We start from the raw sequence: 24305 nt of genomic DNA, 5'->3' as shown, positions 1-24305 counted from the left end.
AATGCCTCAAAGAAGCATGGAGCAGAGGTCACTGGGGATATATGTGTGTGGGGAGGTAGTTGTGAATTTCCTGCATTGTGCAGGGGGCTGGTTTAGATGACCCTGGAGGAACCTTCCAACTCTATGCTCTATGTGATGTGACATCCCTCTTGCACCATCCCCTGCAAGCAGCAGCTAATTAACGGGACTCAAAGTGAGGGAATTGCCAAATGGGATGACATCATGTCTTAAGTTTCTTCTACTAGTCATTACTGGGGATACGTGTGTGAGAGGGACCAGGGCAGTGGCAGAAATACCTCCCCCATAACACTTGTAGAGAGGATGGGCTCATCAATGGCTTTTAACCGTGATGATAAAATGCTCAGAGGCGGTATCTCAAGTGTTAGGGGGAGGAGTCTTCAGTGCTAGGGGGGCAACAACAGGGAAAGTTTGGGTCCCTCTGTCCTGCTTGAAAGCTATCCACGAGCATTTGGTTGGCCACAATGTGAAATAGGATGCTGGACTAAATAGAACCTTGGCCTGATCCAGCAGGGTGACATGGGCGTCTATTCCTTTTTGTTAGAAGCTCCAGGGGTTACTGCTGGCATTTTAAAATTGCTTTTTTTAACATGCTACGGACTTGAAATTAAGTTGCTCTTAAGTTTTACATTCTTTTGGGGTACTAGATGTGTTTATTCTTTGTAATCTTGCTTTGATGTAAAGGTGCCATAAGAGCTGTAAGTGGCTAATGATGCAGGACACAAACATTTTAAATAAACAAGTGAATATAAATAGGAAATAATTTTAGAAAATCAAATGGAAGGTACGTGTAAGCGCAGAGCATTGCACCTACAAAGGAAGAGATGCCTACTGCAGCTCTGCATGAACCATTGCTTTGCATACTCAAAATTTAGTTGGAAGAGAGTAATTCTTTGTATTAGATGAAATGGGCACACTAATGGAGTAAGAAGGGTGCAACTTTGCTTAGGACTGCAATATCAGTCACTGTTCTGGACTGGCCTCCTTCCAGTCAGGAGGCATAGTCCAAACAGTTATTCACACAGAAACATGAGATGTAGTTCTTCACTGTGGGCAGAAGGCAATTCTTACTTCTGTATATACTAAAATAGAACTTTTTGGATGTAGCAGTGAAGTGTGTGTCTCCAGTAAGAACCAAGTGGAAAAGAGTGCTTCAGGTTTCAGGAGTTTGGGAACATTCAATGGCATTAGAAATGGATGCTCTTGAGAAGATCCTTGGGAGACTCAAGTCTCCTGTTTGAAAGCTGTTCTCTGACCTTGTCACTTAATGGAACAGGGAGCAAGTCCTTTGTAAAGTTCTCCTTGCCTTTCTTCTTGGCTTCACACAAGATGGGAGATTCCATACCACAGCTTTTGTCTGGTGTGCTCTCCTTGAGTGCTTCTGATGCCAGTGTTGCTAAGAGCCTCCTGTTGCCTAGTCCATCAGCCAGGCTCAGTGGCTGCAGAAACAGAGGAACTCATTTCCTTTGTTAAGTGTGGGAGCCAGGATGGGAGCTATAAATAATTAAGCATAAACCCGTCTTCTTCTTCTGCCCCATTTTGAGATTCAACTGCAGTGTTGTCTTTGAAACTTAGTCATGGGGATGCTGAAATTGGAGGGCAAGCCAGGATGTTTAGGTCAAGCCTTGGGAAAAATAAAGGGAGGACTGCGATGAGTTCTCCCTTCCCCCACTTTTTAAAGTTAAAAGCAGGCAGGGAAGGAGGGAGAATAAAACTGAGGACCAATACGGCCTCTAAGCTATGGAGTCTTGTGAGCAAAAATTCTGGTTTATGAGCCACTGGCATGAAAGTTGTGAGCTGCTTCATAAATCAGTTTGCTCTGGGGCCATTTTTCCTGAGCGAAGACAAAAATGCCTGAGCTGGAGGCTAAAGAACTGTGAGCTAGCTCACACTAACTCAGCTTAGAGGCAACACTGCTGAGGACAGGGCATGGGGTTTTAAATCCTTTCAGTCTGTTTCTCCTATCTCAGTCCCCCCCCTCCCCAACACCTTTCCTTGAATCTGTTAATTCTGTGGAGGAACCAATGTATAATACTTAAGTTTGTAGCTGGATATGGGGAGGGAGCCCTTTAGATCAAGAAAACTGTGTGCATATGTGTGTAGTAAATTAAACATCCAACACTGCTACAGCCCTGATCTAATCCTCCATCCCTGAGGCCCACCCCAAACACTGAACAGAGACTCCTGCAGAGACTCAGGTCCATTACGCACACACATCTTACTGCAGGTTTTCAGAGCAGTAAACTTTTAATGGAGGTTGGACTAGATGACCCTGGAGATCCCTTCCAACTTTATGATTCTATGAATCTTGGCTTTGGATTCTGTGCCCACCTTATGCACCATTCTTTTTCCGTTGCTGTATTTATTCTACAGCTACAATAACACCTCCCACCCACACATTTCTAAATCAGGGTGGAATGTCACTTATGATGTGTGCGGGTGATTTTAAAAAAATTATGCAATTGCCCTTTCACAACTTCACAATAGTGCCTTCCATTTAAATCCTCATGGTCAGGTTTTGTGCATGCATTTTAGCATTAGTTCCTTGAATTAAAAGGAACAGATAGGAATGTAGGCAAAGAGGGAAAACCTATGTTGAAACTGACCAGACTTTTTTTTGAAACTTTGGGGCCAGTCAGCAATTTTTCTCCAGGCCAGTTTGGCAAGGGATCCTGGAGGTTTTTGCCATCTTCTGGGCATGAAGCAGGGGTCGCTGGTGATGTATGTGTGGAGGGAAGGTATTTGTGAAGTTCCTGCGTTGTGCAGGGGGTGGACTAGATGACCCTAGGGGTACCTTCCAATTCTATGATTTTATAACAAGCAGCTGTGAAGGCCAGTTTTCCATATTGCTGAGCACTAGATGATTCTCTACTGTGTTATCAAACACTGTGAAAAAGTGGGACAGAGTTGCACAATCTCATAATATGGGGAAATATGTGAGTATACAGAATGCACTGTAGAACCAACTGACACTAGCATCGCAAACTGATCATTGGCAACTCTGTGTGTACATGTGTGCATATGCATGCCTATGCAAAGTTGTTTGCGACTCCACCACACTTTGCACAGGGCTGCAATTTGTATGGAGGAGGAGCCTTCTAGTAGAAGCTCTGGAGCACTTTTATATTCCTGTGCCACTAAATTGAAAAAAAGGGGGGCATTTTTGCTGATTCCCTAGTGCAGCTGCATAGTAATGCTAATTTCCTGCCTCCTCTTGCAAATTTGAGTGGTTTTCTCTTTGTGATTCTCTAATTTGATTCTTAAGTTTGGCTGTTTCCAGAAGGTCCCGGTGATTTGGCCTCCATTTTAATGTTAAGCTTCCAGAAATGGCCAGCATGCCCCCCCCCCAAAAAAAAACTTTGTTCACTAAAGCATTAAAGAGAAAAATGTTTCTAAAACTTTAGGCTTCCCATCTCAATCTGTCACTCTTTACATTTTATGTCAATTTCATTCTGCACTGACGATCCCTCCACCTTTATTTTGTGTGCATGTAACACTAAAGCACTTTTTTTTTGCACTGGGGACACCGCCATTTTCTTCCTCTCCAATCCCACTTTCAAGTCAATACCAGCGGAGAACTAAACCTCACTCAGCTCCTTTTAAACTTTCCCACTGTCATTTTAATTTTTAAAAAATCAGTGATCTGAGATTAGTGATAGTTTCATATTCATGCCACTCGTAAAAAAATTAAAACTTAAAAAGCAGGGGAAAATGGAGCTTGTACACTGCTGAAGGGGTAGAATGGCAGAAGGTGCAGAGTGGGTGGAACAATCTCCATGTGGGTGAGTGACCTTCGAGGGGCAGCAATAGGGCAGGGGAGAGGATCTGAGGGAATCTGTACACTTTTGAATTACCTTTAGCTTGGAAGTGAAACAAGAGAAAAACTGACACAAAAGCACTCTCAGAAAACATGAAGAAACAGTGATCAGAAATCAAACTGAGAGCTGAAGGGAGGAATATCAATGCAGAACAACAAAGGAAACCTGATGGACATGCACAGTGAAAGCAAGGGAAAGCACCCATGCATAATAGACCTTAGTAGATGACCTCAGAAGAGGCAATTTTGATGTATCTTTCTACATGAGGTGTGAATGGTTCATTGAATTACTGCTAACCAACCTTCAAACCCTCACTGGAGCCTTTAATTATGACATTTTCTTTCTTTCCTATGGTACTTTAATAGATTTCTCAAGTCATCCTGTGTGCTCCATAAATAGTTTCCAAAGGACTTCTGTGAATACTTCTAATCTCAATTTGCCAATGACAGAAGCAGCCAGGCACTTCCCCCCATCCTGCTGTGACCCAACTCCCGACTGAGAATCCCCTCCCCAATAACATGTGCCCTTCATTTGAATGTCATTTGCACTGGTTTTATATACCAAAAAGCCACTTTGGGCTCTCTTTTGGAGGGCATTTTGGCTGGAAAGTAGAATAAATATGACTAATATGAGCCTGCCTCGGTGGGGAGGGCGAGGTATAAATCGAATTAAACACAAAATAATCAAATTAAATCAAGATCCCTACAAGTAAAATGGACTCAGCTCTAGGCTTGCCAATCCCAGGTCCCAGCGGGGGTTCTTCTGCTTTCCCAGGCTCCTTCCCGCCCCCAGTCAGCTGGTTGGCAGGGGGAAGCCCCGCCCCCAGAGGACCATGTGCCTTTCCACCTGGAGGCTTCCTCTTGGGATGGGGTGTCTGTGTTACTCTGAAGAAGCTGGCAGCAACTCATGAGTAGAGAGGCCAATCCCTTGCTTCAGAGTCACCAGAAAGAGGGGGGGGAGGGAAATGTCTGCTGAGCGCTTCATTATTCCCTTTGTGGAGATTGATTCTCATAGGGTATAAAGGGAGTTGATCTGGAAGTTTCAGGGGCTCTGGGGGAGCTGTTTTTTTGAGGTAGAGGCACCAAATTTTCAGTATAGTATCTAGTGCCTCTCCCAAAAGTACCCCCTAAGTTTCCAAATGATTGGACCAGGGGGTTCAAGTCTATGAGCCCCAAAAGAAGGTGCCCCTATCCTTCATTATTTCCTATGGTAGGAGACATTTAAAAAGATGTGCTGTCCCTTGAAATGTGATGGCAGAACTCCCTTGGAGTTCAATTCTGCTTGTCACACCCTTGTTCCTGGCTCCACCCCCAATGTCTCCTGGCTCCACCCCCAAAGTCCCCAGATATTTCTTGAATTGGACTTGGCAACCCTACTCAGCTCTCACCTGTTCCTTTCTTGCAGGTGAATGGGAGATGATAGTTGCAGGGCACATCATTCCACTCGCCTTTCTCGTGCCAGATCATTACCACGCAATCTTCTCCTGTGGCAAAGAAATTATCCGGTTGGTTGGGTCGCCAGTTCTCGTATTGCTGGTGTGGGGAAAGGAGAAGATGAATTAAATTTATTTATTTATTAAATTGGATTTTTAAAATCACCCTTCTTCCCTGCTTACGTGGGGCTCAGGGAAGTTCAGAACAACTGAATACAATACAACACAAAAACAAATTAAAACCATGAATGCACAGTATTTTGAATATTTCAAACATTTAAACCAGGGGTGGCAAACGGTAGCTCTCCAGATGTTTTTTGCCTACAACTCCCATCAGCCCCAGCCAGCATGGCCAATGGCTGGGGCTGATGGGAGTTGTAGGCAAAAAACATCTGGAGAGCTACCGTTGGCCACCCCTGATTTAAACATTTGAAAACAAGAAGGCAGTGCTAGCCTTCAGTCATGGGGGGGAGGGGTGGGTGCCAGGCAGATGCAACAAACATTACTGGCTTCAACTGTAGGCCTGGTGGAACATCTCTGGATGTCACTCAGGAGAGTTCCACTGGGCTGGGGCCAGGGCAGAGAAGGCCCTGGTTGAGGCCAGCTGGATATCTTTTGGCCCAGGGACTAACAGAATGTTCTTATCTGCTAATCTTAATGCTCTTTGGGGAACATACCCTCTCAAATTATGCCTGCCCATAAACTCTTAAAGTGCTTTAACATAATCCCTATTTCCTTCTTAAAATCTAGGGGAGAGGGGGATTTCAGAATGCATGGAGAAAACTAGGCTAGACCACTTCTACCACAGAACCAAACTGGACATGATGTAGTAGATCTATAATCAGGAGCTCTCTCTTCTTTTTAAAAAGCTAAAAACTCATGGATGGGAGGAATGAATCTGGGCTCTTCCATTTTCCTGATGCAAGTCACACCCTTACAAGCTGAGTTCACCCTTCAGGGGAAAACATACAGATACACAGATGGGACCTGCACATTTCCTCCCACGGAGCAAAGAACACCTCTTCAGAGTGTCTTAAATTGTGAAAATGGCAGGGAAATATTAAGAACCCCCCGCACACACACACACCGCATGCTACAGCCCAAGCAATTCTGAACTGCCATGTGACTGACATTATCCCCCCCCCCCCCCATTTTTAAATGAGAAATTCTGATCATGGATCTCCTGCATCATGTATGTCTTAGCTCTGAAGTGGTATGATTTGAGAGGGGGTTCATTTGTGTGATTCTGTTCATCCTGAGGCTTGGCTATCACTCTCAACATTGTCTCCTTGGTGGCAGACTGACATCACAGGACATAATTTACCAGGGAGTGTCCATCAGACCACCGGAAGTCATGTTCAACAGCCCTGTCACTGAGGCCAATCCATTGGTAGTCCTGGGCATTGTCTGGAAAGGAGAGAGAGAGAGATTAAAAGCAGTCTGTTTTGTCACAGGCAGGGGTCGTTTTGTAGAAAAATAGGTGGTGGAACTCATTAGCATAACTCATTAGCATATGCTGCCCCCCCCACCAGCCAAAAGCTACCCGATGTAAGAAAGGGGAGACCCAGGTGAGCGAGGCCTGCTTGGGCTGGCTAGAGATCCAGCCAGCCCAAACAGGCCTCGCTCACCTGGGGCTCTCCTTGGCCGCCACAGTCAAAAGGCCAACAAGCCACCCAAAATCATATAAGAAGTGGAGAAAGGGTGGCGCGGGCTTCTCCAGGGGTTAATGAGGGCTGCTGGGGGTGTGGCAAAGTTCCTGGTGGCTGGCTGGCTGCTCTCCTAATCTAGGAATTGTTATGCAGCTGCACCTACTATTGAATGGAAAGGTAGGTGGGGAGGAGGAGGGGGGGCCGTCAGAAAGGTTCATGAGCTGTGCTCCTGTGAGCTCCTGCTGAATTCAAGGCCTGGTCACAAGAAATATTTTCTTTGTGAGATATGGTTTCTCCCCTCTAAAGTTATTTTAAATAAGATTTATTTTCCCCTCTAGAAATTATTCAAATCAAGCCTATTATTCAAACACAGCGAATTATTCAAGCCCAGAAGCTCTCTTCAGAAATGTAGAGAGGACATCTCCAAGCATAAGGCACAAGACAAAACAATTTAAGGCCAGAACCATATGGGCAGTCCTGTAATTGTCCTCGCCCCGCTGCTGTTCACCATGTAAAGCACTTGTGAAGGACTTTAGATTGCTTGGAGGATAGGAGGGGGGAGCTTTAAAGGGCAAAGGCATTTTAAGCCTTTCCTCTCAGATGTTGCACACTCAAAATCCCCTCACCCTTGTCTCAGAACCTACACATTACCAACTCAGCTACTAGGTCTGCAGTTTAAATGGGGGAAGAGGGTAACTCTTTCCTCTCTTCCTTTCACAAAACTGCTTTTAAATCCTGCTGGGAAGGGAAGAGTTAAACAGCCCCTTCCCTCCTCTGGTCCTCTGCTCAGTCAGAAGCAATGGAGGTGATTAAGAACACAGGAAAACCCTGCAGCATTGCTATCTAGTCCAGCATCCTCTTGTCCACAAGACATAACAAGCCAAACTTCCCACTGTTGTTGCTTTCCAACACTGCCTCTGAATGTGATGGTTCAATTTAGGCTTCATGGCTAAGGTCCACGGATGGACCTATCCTCCGTGAATTTGTAAGCAACAGCTATATATTGACTATGAACATTGGTCCATCCAGCTCTCTATTGCCTACTCTGATTGGCAGGCAAAGAGGAGTCTTTCCAAATATCTGGCTTGTGAGATTCTTTAAATGGACATGCAACAGACTGAACCTGTGACCTTTTGCATGCAGAACAAAGGCTGCATCACTGACCTGTGGGTCTTCCACTCCCATTTGCAGTATTCGGAGATATTTGGTTTCAGGGCAAAGGATCTGTGCTTAAACTATGGGCACCACACTTGAACTCTTTCAACTGGTGCTAGATGGCCAGCAAACACCCCCTAAAATCTGAGGTGAACTTAAGGGTATTTCTTTGAGAACCCAAGTGTAATCCTTAGTGTAGCCATCACACTCACTGTTCACAAATTCCTGTTCCTCTGGAGTGATGATGCTACTCAGATGGGACTGGTGTTCACGGCAGAGGTTTTCAGCATCCACCCATGTGTGTCTCTCTTCAAAATATTTGTAGCAGTTGCCTTGGAATTTGGTCCAGCCCACTTCACATTCTGCCAGATCTGGAAATATTAAAACAAGAGCATGTACAAACACAGAAGCAAAGAGCAGGGTACAAACTAGGGGTGTCATTTGGCCTGCCCTCCTTTCTGATGTTTAACAGATATCTGATATGCAGAAAACGGCAGCTGGAGCATCTGTGGCCTGGCGCTTTATCATATGCTTCAACCTTCCCTATGAACCAGATATAATTTTTATTTGGCGTTTGGAACAGATTTTAGCAACAAAAGACACCTTTTAAAAACTTCCAGCCTCTCTGCTCCCCAGTAGCTACCTATTCAGTTAATGAACATTACTGAGTCTAAGGTAGGGTACCAGGTCCTCTCAGCCACTGGCAGGGGATCAAGGGTAGGGTTGCCATATCCTGATTGGGATACTCCTGGAGATTTGGGGATGGAGCCTGGAGTGGACTGGGACTTCAGTGATGTACAATGCGATAAAGACCACATTCCAAAACATCCATTTTCTCCAGAGGAACTGATTTCTGTAGTCTGGAGATGAACTGTAATTTTGAGGGATCCTCAGGTCCCACCTGGAAGCTGGCATCCCTAGGAGATGCAGGTGAATCACTGCATTAAACATGCCACACTTTCCCAAAAGACACTGCAATGGTCACTGTAGGGAAACGGGCCAGTTTAGGGAAATGGGCCACTGAACTCATACTGATTCCCCACTAGCTTTGTCCCAGTCTCATGCTCCTTTTCTCCACGGTGCTTCCGTCCGATTTTGCACAAGCTGCTGTGGGGCTGTGACTTGCCCCGCCTCTTTCCTGTGGCAAGCAGAAACCGGTTTTCAGAAGATCTAGCTTGCCACAAGAAAGAGCTGGGGCGAGTAGCAGCACCACGGCAGCTTGTGCGAAATTGCACAGAAGACCTGTGGAGAAGAGGAGTGTGAGACTGGGACACGGCTAGTGGGGAATAAGTCTTAGTTTATCTGCTAAGGAATTATTTTGTGGTTTGGAAGGGGGCTTTAATAAGGTGTACTTTACATGTCAACGGTTCCATCATGAGAAGAAAAGATTCACTGCAAAAGTAATGCTAGGGGAAGTTGAATGCAACAGGAAAAGAGGAAGACCCAACAGGAGATGGATGGACTCTATACTCAGTTTGCAAGTCCTGAGCAAGGCGGTCACTGATTAGAACATTTTGGAGGTCCTGGGTTGCCATGTCAGAAGTGACTTGACAGCACTTAACACGCAGGCACGCATTATAAAGCCCAGTTCTTTGTCTGCTTCACATTTAAAGTGTATTCCACCTTGGAGAAAAAATACAATCTTCAATTGTATTTAGCGAAAATTAAACACATGCTTTGGTTTGTTTGTTGCTGTGTGATGACAGATCTCTGTTTTCATTTTGTGCCTTCAAATGTTCAATTCAATTGCATAATGGGGGGGGGGGAGATTCAAAAGTTGAGAGGGAAGCTTTAAAATGTTGCTTATGTCCCCTACCCTGGTATTATTACTACTATTAGATTTATAGACCATCTTTCCCTATGTAAAGGGCTTAGGGCAGTGAACAACATAGTCGATAAATACACAAAAGAATTCCTTAGCAGATAAACTAAGACTGATTCCCCACTAGCCTTGTTTAATTTTCGCTAAGTAGTTGAAGGTTGCATCCCCCCCCCCCCCCAGGTGTAATACACTTTAAATGTGAAGCAGACCAAGAATATATCCCCAGAAGAGAGTTATATCCCGGTAATACTCCCCAGAACGCTCTGGGGAGAAGAACCTTCTGGTGATCCCTGGCCCAGAAGATATCTAGCTGTCCTCAACCAGACCTAGGGCCTTTTTGGTCCTGGTGCTGGCCTGGTGGAACTCTCTGCCTAATGACATCTATGCCCTAAAGGACCGAGTGCAGTTCTACAGGGTCTGTAAGACCAAGATGTTTCGTCAGGCCTGTGGTTGAGGACAGCAGCGTTTTTTCCACTGAGCCTGGTCTCTCCCATTCTTTTCTCTTCCCTTGTGCGATAAGGACCTAAATTGGTCTTTTAAACAGCATCTGAAATAGTTATAGAACTTGTCTATTGTTTTAAAGTATTTTAATCTGATTGGTGTGTATTTGTTGATTATGTTGTCCACTGCCCTAAGCCCTATACATAGGGAAAGATGGTCTATAAATCTAATAGTAGTAATAACAGTAATGGTAATAATAATATAGTGTATGATGAATTCTTATTCACAAACACAAAAAGACACAGAGAGAAAGGTTGATGACATTTAATTTGTAATAATATGTTATTGTTTGGCATCCACTAGATCTTTAATTTTAATAATTGTCACCCAGCTTATTTAATTTATATGCAGAGTACATCATGGGGAATGCTGGCCTGGATGAAGAAGAAGCTGGAATTAAGATTGCTGGGAAAAACATCAACAACCTCAGATATGTAGATGATACCACTCTAATGGCAGAAAGTGATGAGGACCTAAAGAACCTCTTGTTGAGGGTGAAAGAGGAGAGCACAAAAGTAGGCTTGAAACTCAACATCAAAAAAACTAAGATCATGGCATCTGGCCCCATCACTCCTTGACAAATAGAAGGGGAAGACATGGAAGTAGTGACAGACTTCACATTTCTGGGATCCAAGATCACTGCAGATGGTGACTGTAGCCATGAAATTAAAAGACGTTTGCTCCTTGGGAGGACAGCTATGGCAAACCTGGGCAGTATAATAGAAAGTAGAGACATCACCCTGCCAACAAAAGTCCGTATAGTCAAAGCGATGGTATTCCCAGTAGTAATGTATGGCTGTGAGAGCTGGACCATAAGGAAGGCCGAGCGCAGAAGAATAGATGCTTTCGAGCTGTGGTGCTGGAGAAAAATCTTGAGAGTCCCTTGGACTGCAAGAAGATCAAATAGGTCAGTCCTAAGGGAAATCAACCCAGACTGTTCCCTGGAAGGTCAGATGCTGAAGCTGAAGCTCAAATACTTTGGCCACCCAATGAGAAGGGAGCACTCACTGGAGAAGATCCTGATTTTGGGAAAGACAGAAGGCAAAAGAAGAAGGGGATGGCAAAAGATGAGATGGCTGGACAGCGATACTGATGTAACAAACACGAATTTGAGCAGACTTCGGAGGATGATGGAAGACAGGAGGGCCTGGCGTGACTTTGTCCATGGGGTCACAAAGAGTCGGACTCGACTGTGCAACTGAACAACAAAAGATTTTTAATGCATCTGCCAACAAATAGCCTCTTGCTTTGCATCCTCTGTGATCAAGGGGCTAGAGTGCCTTGCCTACAGGGAAAAGTCTGGGACATTTGAGCCTTTTTCACTAGGAGAAAAAGACAACTTAACATGAACACAAGAGGCCACAAGAGACTTCTAAAATGCAAGAAAGAACATGAAAGGCTTTTAAAATTATGGATGACGTGTATAGAGCAAATGCTTTCTTCCTCTTAGTGCTACAACTTGAGAGTCACTCAGTGAAATGGACTGGTCATAGATCAAAGATGAACCAAGGAAAGCACATCTTCATACAGTGCACTATTGGAATTTATAGCCAAAATACATGTTGATGATGGTCGGCCACTGGTTTAGATGGCTTTCAAAGAAAATTAGAAAACTGCATCGAGGGAACAGCTACAGCTATTAGCTTTGATAGTGACATGGACCTCATGTTTAGAGGCAGTTTGTCTCTTAATACCAGTTGTGGGAGAGGGAGGCACACGTGTGTGTGTGTGTTGTGGGGAGATGTAGAATTCATGGCCTACTTATGAAGTTCCCAAGGCAGGTGGTAGGCTGATACTGGGAACGGAATGGTGGGCTAGATCAGGGGTGTCGAATTCATTTGTTATGAGGGTGAGGGCCAGATCTGACATAAATGAGACCTTACCAGGCCGGGCCATGTCAGGCCAGGCCATGTATGTTCTTATTTAACATTAGGTAGCAAAGATATAAATTTTATAAAGGTTACAGACAAACGCAATTAAAGATTTTTTTTAAAACAAACCCCTTAAAAATAAAACATTAGCACTCAGTCTTAAAGGTGCTTTCTTTGTATCTCTTCCATAGGACCCAGGGAACTGGGCAAAGGAAGCTCTGGCTCTTTCCTTCCTTCCCCAGGGGATTAGGAGGGGGGGGGAGGGAGTCTCAGCTAATAGAAGGATGAGAGGCTTGACTCAGTAGCTCTGCTGTGTGATTGAGAGAGCCTGGCAAAGCAAGCTATTTCTCCCTTTCCTCTTCAAAGGAGGAGCCTCAGCCAATGGAGGAAATAGAGGCTTTTCTCTGTAGCTCCTGTGTGATTGAGCAAGCTGGCAAAGCAAACTGTTATGCAGAAGGAAGCAAGAGCAAGCGAGAAGGAAGCCGATGACAGCCAGTTGCTCAGGGGACTGATAGGAGCCCTCTGGGGGCCTGATTTGGCCCTCGGGCCGCATATTGACACCAAAGGACTAGATGGATCTTTGGTATGGGGCAATTTCTCTTTTCTGACGTTTGTTTCAAGATACATCTTCAGTGGGTGTTCCTTGAGCTTATTCTAAAAAGCAGTTGTATTTTGGTAGACAGTACCACAACTAAGCATAAATACACTGGCCTTCAGCTGGTGTGCTGGTAGCCCCACTAGTGGTTTCGATATGCTTTTTGTCTTTTTTTTTTTAATGGGAATTTCTTTTAAATCTCAAAAATGGACTTAGAACAAAAATGTGCCCAGATAAACTAGTTGGTTGCCATATAAAAAGATAAATGCAGGTTAGTAATCAGAGGGACCAGCATTTTCTTTGGCACAACAAATATTACCAGGGGTCTGGGCTAGATGGGAGCATTTGGGGCAGATCGGTTACTTTCCCCCTCCCCAGGGAAGGGAGTAGAAGTGCGGCTGTTAGTAAAATTAGCTGAAGCCCGGTCGTTAGGCCGTACCGATGTCACAGAGGTCCCCTCCGTAGCTGGGAAGGCATAAGCATTTGAAAGTGTGGATGCCATCGACGCAGGTAGCTCCATTCAGACAGGGGCTGGAGTGGCACTCATCAGTGTCTGCAAGAAATCAAGGGCTGCCATTAGGGTGGGCAGGAACTCCAACAGCAGGAGAGCTTGTTTCCTTGCTTGGCTGTGGGGGTGGGAGAAATGTCAGTGGTTTAGGGATGCAGTGGGAGCGATTTGGAGAGGGGTGGCCAACTTTGATTTAGAACTCCTGCTTCTACTGCTGAAGAAAAATAGGAAGAAAGAGTGGGAAGAAATCGATCTGCAGACTTGCCAACAGGCAACTTTCTGAGTGCCCAAATTCCAGGGATGCAGGCTTGAACTATGCAAGCATCTTGCAAAGAGACTAAAGAGAGTGTCACTCCCTGTATTTTTTTGAGGAAGCCCACAAAGTCAGTTTAATGGTTCAAGAGCTTTCTGATGTCCATTGGCTGCCCAGAAGATAGACAGAGTGATAAAGACAAAGAAATGAAAAAGTGGCAGATATTAAAAATGAAAGAGAGACAATAGTATCCTGGTCAATTCTTGGTCATTTAAAGGGTTAGTATTATTATACTCAGCAGGCAATGAGATATGAGGAGATGTTTTACAAAACTGTAGTAAAGGCAGAAAAATAACTAATCTATCCCTGGTGGCCAGTTAATATGAGGACATCATTCGTGTTCCAGGGCAGTGGCCTTCTCAGCATGCCTTGCAAAATCCATTTCTTTTTTTAAATTATTGGTGGAACTCTTTATTGTCCAGTCGGCCAACTGGCTTTGAAGCTAGTTGTGAGAATAGTTTTGAAGCTGTATCACAGTTTTTCTACTAAAGCTAAATAGGTCCTCCTGATCTAGATACAAATTCTGAGGGAAAAGACATGCTCCTTAGAGAAATTGGTGGGGCTGTCGCATCATATAATCTTGACTCTATGATTGGTTTATTAATAATTAAAAGACGGATAGTTAACGTCTTGCTTGCAGTGCCAAATTAAACCCTGTGCAGGCCCCTAGGCAGTCAAATCTTGGGGGCCCCCTCGCAAATCATCTCTGAGCACCTGCCCCATGACCCTCTGAGAGTCTGAGCACTTGTCCCACGGCCCCCGCTGCAACCTGCATGCACCTTCTCCAAATCCCCTTTGAAAAAGCTGTGGAGGAGAGGCAGAGAGAGGCAAACTTGGCAACGACACCAGCAGCAGCCACACCAGACAAATGGGGCAAAGAGCAGCTCAGTCGCTGGCTGTGTGTGCAGGCTGGGAGGGCTGCAAGCAGGGGAAACTGGGGGGGGGGGGGGCGGGAAGCTGGCTTGGGACCCCTAAAGGCATGGGGCCCCATAGGCCAGTGCCTACTTGGCCTAACTGTTAATCCGGCTCTGCTTGCTTGAGTCATTGATTGGATTTCACTTTCCCTAAATTGTTATACTGGGAAACTGCCATCAAGTCTTAGCTGATTTATGGCAACTGCATGGGGTTTTAAAGGCAAGAAATGAACGGAAGTGCTTTGGCATTGCCTGTCTATGCACACGGCAACCCTGGACTTCCTTGGTGGTATTCCCATCCAAGTACTAACCAAGGCTGACCCCGCTTAGCTTCTAGCCTGGGCATTCAGGTTGGGGCCCCTAAGTTGCTATCCAGGTAGAGATCTTAAACCCAGTGCTAAAGCTGCTTAGTAACTGCAGGCCCCTAATATATCTCCCTGACTATCAACTGACAGAGGCAAAAGAGTCTTGTTGAAGAAGAATGGCTGTTGCAATATGATTCTGTTGATGGTTTCCTTTGGTAGTCAGGTAAGTTCAACACCTCATGAAAGTGCTCCTGTTCTAAAACCATTTTATTTATTTATTTATTTAATTTCCCGCTCCTTTCCCCGCCAAGCAGGGCTCAGGGTGGCTTCTAACAAATATACAGTACAATCAGTATTAGTTTTAAAATCCAAATTTAAAAACCTAAACCATCAACTACATCAGATGCCACTCAAACATCTATCACAGGTGGGCAGGAGGGGGGAAAGGGAGGCCCACTGAGCTGTCTTTCACTGTCCTCAACTATATGCCTGGTGGAACATCTTGGTCTTACAGGCCCTGTGGAACTGAGCCAAGTCTTGCATCTCATTAGACAAGAGAGTTCCACCAGGTTGGGGCCAGAGCCAAGAAGGCCCTGATACTAGTTGAGGATAGTTGGGCTGCTTTGGGACCAGCGATTACCAGTAAATGACCAGAGTGTATAAGGAGAGACAGTCCCATAGATAAGGTAAGTACCAAAACCTTATACCTGATTCGGTATTAAATCTGGAGCCCGTGCAGCTGATAAGAGCACAGGTTATATATGTGCTCTCCAAGGAGGGTTGCCAAGTCCAATTCAAGAAATATCTGGGGACTTTGGGGGTGGAGCCAGAAGACATTGGGGGCGGAGCCAGGAGCAAGGGTGTGACAAGCATAATTGAACTCCAAAGGGAGTTCTGGCCATCACATTTAAAGGGATCACGTACCTTTTCAATGCCTTCCTTCCATAGGAAATAATGAAGGATAGGGGCATCTTCTTTTGGGGCTCATAGAATTGGACCCCCTGGTCCAATCTTTTTGAAACTTGGAGGGTATTTTGGGAGGAGGCAGTGGATGTTATACTGAAAATTTGGTGCCTCTACCTCAAAGAACAGCCCTCCCAGAGCCCCAGATACCCACGGATCAATTCTCCATTATTTTCTATGAGAACAAGTCTCCATACGGAACTTCACCTTCAGAGTTCCCAGCAGGCATTTCCCTCCCCTCCCCCCGCTTTCTGATGACCCTGAAGCGGGGGGAGGGCCTCCAAACTGGGGGATCCCCTGCCCCCACCTGGGGATTGGCAACCCTATCTCAAAGGGGTCCCAGTAAGGACCTACACCATCACATTCTGGACCAGTTGAAGTTTCCAGAGCAAGTTCAGGGGCAGCCCTGCATACAGCAAGTTACAGCAATCTAATCTAGAGGTGACCGTTGTGTGGATCGCTGTGGCCAGGATAGTACAGGACAGGTGAGGGCTCAGCTGTTGGGCCTGGTGAAGATGGGAAAATGCTGTCTTAACCATGTTTGCAACTTGAGCCTCCAATGAAAGAGAAACATCTAAGATTATGTCCAAACTCCTGATGGAGAGAGCTGGTACTAGCTAGACTCTGTCAAGAGTGGGAATCTGAATTCCCTGACCTGCCCACCTCACCTGGCCACAGGGTTCAGTGTCAGTGTTAGACGGCCCTGCTTCAGCCATCCTACCACAGCTTCCAGACTACTGTCCAGATCTTCTGGAATGGTATCTGGCTGGCTGTCCATTAACAGTTACAGCTGGGTGTCATCTGCATACCCTAACCCAAAATTCCTGACTAACTGGGCAAGAGGGCACATACAGATATTAAACAACACTGGGGAGAAGACTGCCCCCTGAGGGACTCTGTGGGTTTGAATAATGCAAAGACTGAGCAATACTGAATCACAAAATGATGTAGCGATGCTTCCCATAAACTACAGTAGTTTGAAAATGTGGCCAAATTATGCAACAGTCCCATATTTCTCAAATATCATCTATGGGAGATATAAATGGGCCTTTTCTAGAGCATGCTTTGATGCATTTCCTTCTGTAGTACTATTTGGCAGATTTTCTCAGTTGCCAGTGCAGAAGTCCTTGTTCTGGAAAGGTAGCTGAGTCCATCACACATATTCTGTTGTGTTGTGAAAGACTGCAATTAATTATTTCAGTAAAGGTAAAGGTAGTCTGCAGGGCCTGCAAAACTGAATTGTTCCGACAGGTTTCAACACCTAACCGGGAAGAACTGCCACCTCACATCGCTGAGAAGTTACGAACATTATATGATCACTAACAGCAAAAAGAAAGATCCTGCCATACCAAAGTTGTATAGCACCGCAAGATGTTTTTAAAAATGTTTTAAATTGTATTTTATTGCTTTTAAATTGTATTATAGTATTGATTGTTAGCCACCCTGTCTGCTTGTGGAGAGGGCGGAATAGGAATTGAACGTAATAAATAATAATAATAGTCCCCTCTGCAAGCATCAGTTGTTTCTGACTCTGGGGTGATGTCGCATCACAACGTTTTCATGGCAGACTTTTTACGGGGTGGTATGCCATTGCTTTCTAATTACATTTATGCTTTCTAATTACTATAGTACAGAATTTTGCTACCACATAAGTTGCAAGTTTCTGTGTATCTTCTAAGAGATATTTCCAAAGTACTTCAGACCTAAAATTCATATAATACTTCAGTGGTACAAATTTAGAGAGGAATTATTTTTTTGCCTTCAAAACCATAAAGTTTGCCCCCCAAACCAGAGTGCCCTATTTGGGGGTGGGGTTTGGAAAAACACCCATGACCGTCTTAACTCAGGACTGGATATTTTTAAACACTCCCCTTTCTCCAAAGGCGAGGAGCTTGGGGAGGCTCAGCCTCTCCAACCTCACAGGATTGTCATGAGGATAAAATGGGGAGTGGGGCTAGGGCTGCCAAGTTCCCTGTGTTCTGGAGTGGGGAACTTTTGTGCGTAAAGTGTATGCGTGACACAATGACGCCACCTGGAAGTGACGTCATCACACCAGCGATGTCGCACTCAGCCACTCTAGGCATTTCCAGGAAAACTCTATGGTTTCCCCATACACTCTCCATTTGGGAGGGGAAAACTCTATGGTACCTATTGTACCATAGCGATTTCCCTCCCAAATGGCTAGAGCATCTGGGAAAACCATAGAGTTTTCCTGGAAACACCTAAAGTGGCCGCAGCACAATGTCACCAATGCAATGATGGCACTTCCAGGTGATGCCATAGTGCCGGTGATGTAGGGGGAGGTTCCCCCTGCTGGCCCAATGTGTGCCAACAGGTTGGGAACCTCCGGGGGCTTGACAGCTCTAAGTGGGGCTGAGCCATGTTCACAGTTCAGAGTTCCTTTTTCTGGAAGGAAGGCAGTGTTAGTAATCAACAAGCATTTCAGCATTTGGGGGGCTGCTGAGAACTTTTGTGTTCTGGGGTTCTAAATAAATAAGCAGAAGATGGTTTCCAAATGAAAGATGCGGGGGAGAAGACAAAAGACATGACATTACAAGCAAGAAGACAAAAGACATGAATTTTATATTTGCTGATCAGGGACTTTTCTTGTCAGACTGGCTGCAGAAAGATCATTTTGTGGGTTTTTTGTAATGATTATGGCACTTCCTTTTGAGCTATTTTTGTAGCATTTGCATTAAATAGACTTCTTGGTTTGGGACAGTGAATGGAGAAAGTTTCTCTCGTGGTTTCAACAGCTTTTTAATAGAAACATTTCTTTTTCGTGGTTGAAATTCATTCCAATAAATTCTGCATAGATTTGTGGAGGAATAAATCACTGGGACATTTCATATACTTTCTAAGATATTATAAACTTCAGATACTTTCTAAGATATTAACCAAGCCCATTTCCCATCTCCCTGGCATTCATTTTCCATCCCCTCCCCACATTTGCAAATTGCATGAAGCATTCCAACCCTCTTACAGATGCCTTTTCCTTTTTTAAATTTACAAGCCAAATTTTTGTGCACATTGCCTCCCCCCCACACCCGCAGAAAAACCTTGCCTCATCTGTGGTTGGTTCTATTTGACTTGCTCATGAAGCACTGGATGAGAGGGAATTGTTTGTTCTTGGATTTTATGGAAGCACTAATTTTCAGTCTATATCCCACACATCACCGGTAATAGATCTGCTCATTTTAGAATTATTTGAATTTACTGTTGTTTAGTGCAGTTTGTGGAAGCCTTTCCTGATCTCTGCTGTCTACATTACAACAGACTCAAGAGTGTAAGTCAGGGTGAAGCCAGCAAATTTCCATGGCAGGATGAGGACTCAAAACCATTGTCCCAGTTCCTAGTGCAGCATTCTAACCACTACACCACATCGGCTTGCTTGTTGCTGGCCAGGGAGCTAATGGCTTCTAGTCAGATAACTGGAATTCAAGATGGTTGCACCAGAAAAGGTTTTGCCAAGAAAGCGTTCTCAATAAGGCTTTTGATCTTAGCACTGAGGATCATACAGGGAGTTGGGGGATAATAAAAAATCAGAGTATCTAAGCAGATTCCCAGTAGCAGCTAGCCACATGAACAAGGAAGGAGGAGTTTTTCATGCCTATAAGCTAAACTTCTATTCAGTGTAACATTTGCCAGTGAAACCAGGAGCAGAACATGTGCAGGAGCTAAAGCAGGATTGTCGACAGGAGCTGTATGTGGACGTCCTCCTCTTGCCTTTTCTGCAGTTAGAAAGGTTCCCTCACAGACTCTGATTGGGAAAAAGAAAGGTATCCATATTGCAGTTGTCTTTTCCTCTATGAAATTTTAAAGCAGCCAGAGCAGCAATCATTTTCAGGTAGGGAAATGGTGGCGGTGGGCGTTAATGCTCTTTCTCCAGTGCTGTGATGATGTATTGTGCTTGTGTTTTCCTCCCCTCTGGGGTTATTTTCAACAGAGAGCCATTTCTTACAAGTCAGTGCTGTGACCCTCTATCTAGATTACTCTTCAGCCCAACAGCTGCTTTTTAGGAAAAATTACACATCTGGAATCTGGCGTTGTGTCATTTGGTCCTAAGGTTTCCTGTGAAATATTATTCCAAAAATCTGGGTCATGTAACCACAGAGAGTAATGTTCCATTAAAGCAAGTGAGTTTCAGACTTCATTCTAGAAAATGTCTAAGAGATTGTCAACTAGTTGGACTGCCCTTTTAAGAACTCCACTTACATCTTTCTTGGAAAGGTCTAACTGCAGTAGAATTCTTCACAGCCCTTCTCCTGCATACATTACATAGAATCACTGAGTTGGAAGGTGCCATACAGGCCATCTAGTCCAACCCCCTGCTCAATGCAGGATGAACCTAGAGCATTCCCAACAAGTGTTTGTCCAGCCACTGCTTAAAGACCTGCCAGTGAGGGGAAGCTATGAACCAGCTGTATAATTTTTTAAAGGATTTTCTTACATAGATTTTGTTTTGAACTTACTAGGAGATGATCTCAGGACATTTCCATTTCTAAAAAGATATAATCCCCCAAAGGGGGAAAGTTTTCAATAATAAATGTAAATGCTTCATAGAGAGGACCTGGGAATTCAATCATTTCTTTAAAGATCCTTCATAAATTAGTGACATCATCAAATGTCTAATTGGGAAGAAATATCCTAAATACAGTGATGCCTTTAAGGACCAACATACACATCCAGTTTATAATGAACGGAGTCCAGGTTCCCCAGATCCAACCTGGGTCCCTCCAGCTCTGCTGCAGCTAAAGGGAATATCTTTTAGAAAGTAAAGGAGAGTCCATAGAGGACCAGAATGCAGTCATGGGAGGAGGAAACTCCTTCTAGTTAGAACGGCTGTTCCATACCCTAACTTCTCTCTATCCTAGACATCAGAAGCAAACACATGAAGCTGCCTTATTTTTTATCATGGTCCACAAAGGTCAGTATTGTCCACACTGAGTAGCAAAAGCTCTCCAGGATCTCAGGCAGAGGGTCCAACTTGCTCTTCATCTAATGCAACTGGAACATTGCTTGTGGAAGCAAACTTTTTGATGACCCCCCCGCCCAGCTGGGGCCTCTCATGCCTCCAAAATCATGCATTTGGGGGTCAGTGGACTCACTGAAAGACATGGGAGTTCTATGCAAAAACCAGGTGTCATTTAGAACATCAGTTCTACTGATTTCCATTTTTTTTGTTGGTTCCTAAAGAACCAAGAACCCCCCCCCCCCCCAAAAAAAAGAACAGCTTTTGAAGCAGACTCCGGCCTTGTGGAATTCAAAAACGTAGAATTGGAAGGGATCTCCAGGGTCATCTAGTCCAACCCCCTGCACAATGCAGGAAATCCACAAACGCCTCCCCCTAAATTCACAGGATCTTCATTGCTGTCAGGTGGCCATCTAGCCTCTGTTTAAAAACCCCTAAGGAAGGAGAGCCGACCACCTCCTGAGGAAGCCTGTTCCACTGAGGAACAACTCTAACGATCAGGAAGTTCTTCCTAATGTTCCTAACATCCCTAAAGGTAAGATACACACACCTCTCTTTACCTTTCCACTTTGTGTAAGGCTGGTATATCATCTGAAACATCCTCCAGAGTAGCTTCTCCAAGAACATAAACCAATACTAAGGAAGACCCAGGTGGTCAGCCATGTTGGTCTGAAGCAGCAGAACAAAGTTGGAGTCCAGGGACACCTTTAAGACCAACACAGTTTTATTCAAGATATGAGCTTTCATGTGCATGGATGCTTCTTCAGATACAGTGAAACAGAATTCCCTCAGTCATTACATATGGAAAAAGAGGAGGTGGGGTGGGGGGTTAGTTGCCAGGAGGGACCAATTACAGTCAAAACAGAGACTGGAAGAAATTACCAATCCATACATATAGGTAGGGGGTGAGCAGTAAATTATCATACCGTATAATGAAGATGTTTAACAGATTCAAGGATCAAACAGGAATAATAAGCTTAGTTTATATGGTAAGCATTTGTTTGGGTTTCTTTTTCTATATGTAATGGTTGAGGAAATCCTGTTTCACTTGTTCATACCTTGACTAAAACTTTGTTGGTGTTAAAGGTGCCACTGGACTCAAACTGTTCCAGTTTAAAAAGGAGGTCATGGAACTCTTCTGTGTGCCCTCTCTCCTCAGTTCAAATCAGTAATTAAATTTTAAAAAAGAGGGGGAAGAGTTTTGGATTGCCTGAGCATACCCCAGATTTGGTATGTATTGCCTGTGTCTCTAGTTTCCAAAATTTTGCTTCTCCTCCTCTTCTGACCATTGCAGAAACCATAATGAAATCAATACCAAGCTGTATCACAATGTCACATGACATGAAACCTAGCCACACAATAGGCACCAAGTGTTATACTGTTGAAATAAAACATACCAACCATTCCGTTTGGGTGCCTGCACAGGCTCTACTGCCTCTGTCCAGGAGTCTTCTACCCTTTTCATGCTATCTCATGATTGCAGAAGTCCCATTCTCTGGCTCCTGGCCCCACTGCCAAGCAACTCAGGTGTATTCACCTATAAAGCTCCCTTATATGGAATCAGATCATTGGTCAATCCAGGTCAGTCTTGTCCACTCTGAGTGGAAGCTCTCCAGGTTCTTGGGTAGAAACCTCACATCACCTACTAAAATGGCTGAAATTGAACAAACTGAAACTGAATCCAGACAGGATGGAAGTGATGCTACATGGGAAGGTGGAGATCTTCAAGGACACTGTGCTTCCCACTTTCAGTGGAGTTCAGATTACCCTTGCTGACTTGATTAAGATCCTAGGAGTCATACTGGATCAAGCACTGTTGCTGGAGAAGCAGGTTAATGCAGCTCCCCCAAACATTTTCTTCAATCTCATACAGTGGAAGATGGTTCTCTATCTTGACATGGCCAATCTGGCCACCTGGAGCCACACAACAGTAGCATCATGATTAGACTACTGCAATGCACTCTAATGGGTCTCCCCTTGAAATCAACTCAGGGACTCCTGTTGGTGCAGACCCCACAGCTTGGTTATCATCAGGAGTTAGGTGGGGCATACATATTAATCCTTCAGTCACACCATTGGCTGCTCACATGTGTCAGGCCATGTTTCATTGACGTTATTAATATTTTCTGATCATGTTTATCTTATGCTTACTAACCCAATTGCTGAATAAAATACTATGCCACTAACATTGTGCCTGGCAAGAGGAAACGGAGGGGTGGGAATGGAAGGTGCTAAAACACCAAAGGCCGGTACAGGTCTTTGAAGTGCAGAGCGCCCAGCCTGCCGCCCTGGCGCCTCCCGAGCAAAGCAAGAACATCACCAGAGGGGGGGGGGGGGGGGAGAGAGCATCCATCACCAGGGCCAGATAAGAAGGCGTGTGAAAGTGTTGCTTGCCGGGACAACTGTAGTTTTATTATGAGAAATAGTTTAAACTGTAGTTTTATTATGAGAAATAGTTTAAAGCCTTCATAAATGCCAATGATACAAGCTATCTGTTATCAGTTTCAATGAATCCATGTAGAGAGTAACATTGTTGTAATCAATAAATGAAACTTAGTTTTGAACAAAGACAAGTCTGATCATTTTGAAACTTCAATGAACCCTTTGCTGACAACATGGGGCTGCTGGTCACTGATAGGTTGTGCAGGCTTTTAGAAACACTGCTTTGGCAGCTGCTGCCACTGCAGCACGAGGATCTTCATGGGATGACTGAAGGTAAGCTGTGTCAGCAATTTTGTGGATGCATCCACTTTGTCAGAATTCCAAGGTGCCAACAGGCTGAAAAAGGCCCGTGGATATGGTGGAAAAAGGCCCGTGGATACGGCATATGAATGGTGGTGGTCAGGGATCGTTTTGTAGAAAAATAGGTGGTGGATCTCATTAGCACATGCTGCCCCCCCCACCAGCCAAAAGCAACCTGACACAAGAAAGGAGAGCCCCGGGGCAAGCGAGGCCTGCTTGGGCTGGCTAGATATCCAGCCAGCCCAAGCAGGCCTCGCTCACCTGTGGCTCTCCTTGGCCGCCCCTCCACAGTCAAACATAACGCAAAAAGACAGCAAAAGCAGTCTTGAAGTTTAAGGCAATTCTTTAGAGATGAGTTCAAGAAAGATGATGCAACTTCTGCTTAAAAAGAAATTATGAAAAAAAATCAAAATTGCATCAATAACTTAAAGCCCAGCTAGCAAATAGATCCAATCAGTCAGTCCTAAGGGAAATCAACCCAGACTGTTCCCTGGAAGGTCAGATGCTGAAGCTGAAGCTGAAGCTCAAATACTTTGGCCACCTAATGAGAAGGGAACACTCACTGGAGAAGATCCTGATGCTGAGAAAGACAGAAGGTAAAAGAAGAAGGGGACGGCAAAAGATGAGATGGCTGGACAGCATTACTGACTAACATAAATTTGAGCAGACTTCGGAGGATGGTGGAAGACCGGAGGGCCTGGTGTGACTTTGTCCATGGGGTCGCAAA

At 44.7% G+C, this 24305-nt stretch overlaps 1 protein-coding gene across 1 annotated transcript in view; it reads right to left on the bottom strand.

The window, feature by feature from the left end:
* Nucleotides 1–24305, bottom strand: part of ACAN (aggrecan) — a 119346-nt gene that overhangs the window by 5972 nt on the left and 89069 nt on the right. Inside the window, exons 14-17 of the mRNA XM_060260015.1 lie at nucleotides 13301–13414; nucleotides 8285–8443; nucleotides 6593–6675; nucleotides 5224–5368 (exon numbers count right to left, since the gene is read on the bottom strand). Coding sequence (XP_060115998.1) covers nucleotides 5224–5368; nucleotides 6593–6675; nucleotides 8285–8443; nucleotides 13301–13414 — 501 coding nt within the window. The remainder of the gene's footprint in view (nucleotides 1–5223; nucleotides 5369–6592; nucleotides 6676–8284; nucleotides 8444–13300; nucleotides 13415–24305) is intronic.

The sequence above is a fragment of the Heteronotia binoei genome, chromosome 19, assembly GCF_032191835.1.
Source record: "Heteronotia binoei isolate CCM8104 ecotype False Entrance Well chromosome 19, APGP_CSIRO_Hbin_v1, whole genome shotgun sequence".
Lineage (NCBI taxonomy): Eukaryota > Metazoa > Chordata > Lepidosauria > Squamata > Gekkonidae > Heteronotia > Heteronotia binoei.
This window is presented reverse-complemented; position numbering and strand designations above follow the sequence as displayed.